A 4,707-nucleotide genomic window follows, 5' to 3' on the forward strand; every position below is an offset into this window, starting at 1 on the left:
GTGAGTTTTGAAGACCTCCAGAGAAGGAAACTTAGCTGCCCAGGGAGGGTGTGCAGTCTCCTTCCTTGGAGGTTCTCAAAATCCACCTGCACGTGTTCTGGTGTGACCTGCTTTGGCAGGGGGATTGGACTGCATCATCTCTAAAGGTCCCTTCCAACCCCTACCATTCTATGATTCTATGAAGATATTAACTCCAGTTTTCTGTGGTGTTTTAATTGCAGCTCCCATATCAGCTCTTTCATTAAAAGCAAATCTAACCTGTGTGAGGATCTGAGGCAAAAGTTCACAGCAATACGTGAAGAAGCAGCTCGCTGTTTACATAATACCCTGGTGAACCTTGAGAGGTAGGAAGAGATTGATTTCTGTATACTTTTAAAACACTACACACCTCGCTCATAACACTGTACACCTCACTTCTGACCAGATTTAGGGCTTTGGGCCTTTTAAAGATGCATTCATAGGGACTGACATTAAAATGAGAACATAGGGATGATAAAGTTTTGACTGTGTACAAAAGAAAATACACTACAGGTTAAATATTTACAGCAGTTTTAGGATATTTCAGACTGATTTCTCTAAAAGTTGTTTCGCTAAAAGTATTGGATATATTTACTTTTGCATCATAGTCCTTTTCACCCAAAGACAGAAAAATTCAGTCCCCATACAATCTGTATGGCTGTCTTGTCCTTTCAGCCCAGAGATCCTTGTGGTGTTCAATGTTACTTTGACTCTTCTCATAGCAAGGGTTGCAATGTCCTCTGTCAAGGCCTTTTCCCAGATCAGTGACACTTCTACCTTGTTGACCACCTGAAGCCTGTCATCAAAACTTTTCTTAACTCCAGCCTAAAGCTGATATAAAATGTAACCAGTTTTGAATTTGCTTGTAGCAATATGAATGTATACAGAATACTGCAAAGGCAAAAGTTGTTGTCATTGTCCACAGACTGAATATACAATTCACATTCATTGTTTCCTGCCTTCCTTAATATCTTCCCAGCTAACCATGCTCATATTGGAAACACAGCTTTAATTTTTAAGGGTTATTTTTGGTAGGCACCAGGAAGAGCGATGCCGTCGAAAATACCAGGCTTTGAAACAATTGAAGTATTTCAGAAGTGATATGGAGAGAATAAGACAGCTGGGCATGACAGCTGAAACAGAACATGATGAAGATGGACTAAACTGGTAAGGAGATGCATAAACCCTCATTTCAAATGAAACAGTCAAAGTCACACAGTTCTGTCTTTAGTACAAAAAGCTTTTTTTCCTTTTTGTTCTACTCAAAGCAAAGTATCACTAGAAACCATTGAATCAGTTGCTGGAAACACACACTTTTCAAACTGGTAGCCACAAAAATAGAGATATGATCTCCAGGAGCAGATCTTGCCCTGCTCAGTAAATAGGTTAATTGGAAACAGTAAGAGAGGATAACGGTTCTTTTCCAGGGATACTAGGCAAAAAAGCATTCAGTCCTTGTGTTTGCACACCTTCCCCAGCACACAGCTTTATAGGAGGCTTCTGCCACACACTGTGTGCTGAAGATGAGAGAGATTGTGTAAATGTACATGGATTAGAGTCATAGCTTCTTACAGAACTGAACATTCATAGTGCTGAAACTGGTGGCAAAGGAGCCTTAAGTTGTCCTTCTATGTTAAAAACCTCCAAAACAATGTTTGAACAGCATATAGAGTGTACTGCAATGCTTAGAAAGGCAAGTAATCACCTGCAGCAGTTCTGCAGGTTACTGGTTGTTTATGTTTCAAAGGATGTTACCTGTATTCAGTCACCAGCTTCCAGATACACACTAGAAATAGCCTACCAGAATACCTCAGCAAGCTCACAGTGTGTTCCCTGCTGCTTGTCCGCAAGAACTCCTTGGACGTGGGATTACAGAGTAGGAAAACTGAGTGTAGTACTGGCCTCAGTCAAGATGAGAGCTACATGTTTCCTTTTTTTACTGGCTTAAGGAGGAAATTCCTCATTCCTCTCCTGCAGTCCCGGTAACATATCCTAAACTAGAGGGAGGCAGCACTTCCTGCTGATGTGTTGCCAAATCCTCAGCCCTTTGCAATGAAAGCCCCAGCACATCCCAGCTACCCACGGCCTAAAAAAGTCTGGAACATCAGTTTCCAGGACTGTCAAAGCAGCTCAGCAGAATTTATACACAACATCTAAAAAAACCAAAAAGGCAGTCTTCTCACAAGAGTTTTATTTTTATTGTAATGTGTGAGTCTCCTTCTGAAGCTCTGTATTCAGAGTGAGATGATGAAGACTGTGCACTTACATCAGTGAGATTTATGTCAGCACACAGAGAGAGGAGAATGATGATAGCACAGGGAAAAGGGATAGTAAAGAGAAACAGAAAGTGTGTCAGATCCAGCACTTATTGCACTGTAAAATCCATAGAGGCTAAACAAAATAAATAAAGATGAAGAGGACAAATCAGCAGTAAAATGGAAACATTTGTTAGGATTTTATTATTTCCTTTCATATCCAAGTTTGTCATCCAAAATTTAAATGAACAATGGAGAAGCATCTACTTCAATGCCCTGCAAGGGGAATTAGTGCACAAGTCCAATGAAATAAAGCTCTTTTGCATTATTCACTCAGAATTACACTGAGTGTTGCACTCCCCAGAGAACCATTTTTTCTGTGGAAGTTATGGAGGTGGTGAAGTGGCAGAAATGCCAGGCAAACCCAGAGTTATTAATCAGATATGCATTTGCTCCCATGGCTTCTCCTTTATTGCTGTTCTTCTTTCTGCTAAAGGTTTTCTGTATTGCTTGCCAGACTCCCAGAGTCTGTGAAGAGTGACCATTATGTACAGAAAATCCTAAATAAACTGGAAAAATACAGCAAGATTCCAGACTTGAAAATTCGTCCAGACACTTTTCTTATGGCACTGGGTAATCTCCAGGTGTGGGAGCTGTGTTATCCAGAAATTGCTGCAGCTGTGGAGGTGAGGCACGTCCAGTTCTTGATCTTCTGTATGATGGTGGTGGGGAGAGAAGGCACCTTTGGGTGAAACTCATGTAGCAGAAAGCCACCAGATGAAATCATGTAGGATCTCACTAAACGAAGATGCTGATATTTACCTTTTACCAGGCACTTTGAATGCCTTAGAAGACAGAAATTATGACAAGCATTGGATTATTAATCAGTATCCCTTTATTATTACATCATTGAGTTATTTACTGTCACAGTGCAAGTGACAGCTGCCATAAATTGTTGGGACACTTGAAAAGAAACGTTAGCTTGTACCCTGAAAAGGCCTATCATTCCCAGTAGTTACATCCATGAGCTACTGATGATTGACTGATGTATTACATCACTGGTCTGGAACTCTGCAGTTTGCTTAGCACCATTAAATACAAATAATCTGCTTCTAGAAACTGTAAGTTGGGCTCAGTTCTTGTAGTTCTAGAAGCAATTGGCAGACAATGAAGGATTTCCCCAGGAAAGGGAAGAGAGTGCATTTAGAATGCACACGGCTCTGTAGTCTAACCGGTAACCAGTTTCCACAACATGGCAATGGTGCCACCTGGAGCCCTTTGTTCTCCTCACAGTTATTTCCCCTAATCCACAAAACCAAGAGAAATGCCTGAGAGACATCAACTTACTGTGCATCTTGCATATATCGACTCATCGTGCCTTGCAAAGGTTTAGCACTCCATATGTTGAGATCAGACTATCTGTATTTTATTGATGTCTTATAAAAATAACCATGTTGTCTTGTGCCCTGATTTGCATAGTCAGTAATCAGAGAGGCAGCTTTGCCTTCATGTTCAATATAGGTGTCTGTTGCTTGCTGGTTTTAGATCTATATTTTTGCCGTTTCCATTCTGTTGCTTTTGAATTTTGATCCCTCATATTAGTGCAATAGTTATAGAGAAAAACCTGTGAGCACAATTGAATCTCCTGTCTGTTTATTCATACATATCTTAACAGTAGCCACAGAGGAAGGAGGATTCTGGTGCTCCTTCTGTCTGGAATAGACAAAAGAAACTTTAGCACTTTAGGAAAAACGGCAGCACCATTGAATTATGACCCAGCTGATACTGCTAGAGTTTCCAAATGAAGTTCTTATTGAATTTCAAGTTACTTTAAAATATCTACTGCAGTGGGAGATAGAATGTGCTGCCAGTTTAAAACACTTGACCTGGAAGAATCAGGATGCACATTACAGTGAAGGTTGTAGAATTTTTGTTCATTTTAGAGCATATCCAGCTGTTCTGAAAGTTGCAGTAAAAACATTTGGGTGATATAAAGCACCATACTAACTGTTTGCAGAAGCCATTCCATTTGTTGTGTTGTCACAATGGTCGCATTTTCCCACGTTATCTCTCACACACATATCAAAAGTTCAGGAAAGAACCTTTTTCTGTTTCAGTTTGTACGTGAAAGTATCGTGCAGATGCCAGAAGAGGACTTCAGCAAGTGGTTGCAGACAAAGGTAGCCCCGCTCAGGGCACAGTCCACCTCTAAATCAAACAGCTAGCTAAAACTGCTAGCAGAAAACTGCCTGTTGAGATCTGCCTCAGGGAAGACCAGAGATGGGGAGTTAACTTTGTGAAGTCCCACTGACCACTCTTGCACAGATATAATTTGTCCTTCTGCAATGTTCTGCCTTAGTCAGACAAAGGAAATAAAAGCTAAATACTGTTGTTCCTTCCTACGTGATGTCTTGGATATGCTGTCAAATTTCAA

General features: G+C 40.6%; 1 protein-coding gene across 1 annotated transcript; it reads left to right on the forward strand.

Moving 5' to 3' along the window:
• The first annotated feature begins 275 nt into the window (after window positions 1-275).
• Window positions 276-4,498, forward strand: LOC133627128 (coiled-coil domain-containing protein 60-like). The gene is made up of 4 exons (XM_062010331.1): window positions 276-344; window positions 1,054-1,185; window positions 2,770-2,959; window positions 4,391-4,498. The coding sequence occupies exons 2-4, from the start codon at window positions 1,121-1,123 to the stop codon at window positions 4,496-4,498; spliced, it is 363 nt and encodes a 120-aa protein (XP_061866315.1). The 5' UTR covers window positions 276-344; window positions 1,054-1,120.
• Window positions 4,499-4,707: the final 209 nt, after the last annotated feature.

Source organism: Colius striatus, chromosome 17 (assembly GCF_028858725.1).
Source record: "Colius striatus isolate bColStr4 chromosome 17, bColStr4.1.hap1, whole genome shotgun sequence".
NCBI lineage: Eukaryota > Metazoa > Chordata > Aves > Coliiformes > Coliidae > Colius > Colius striatus.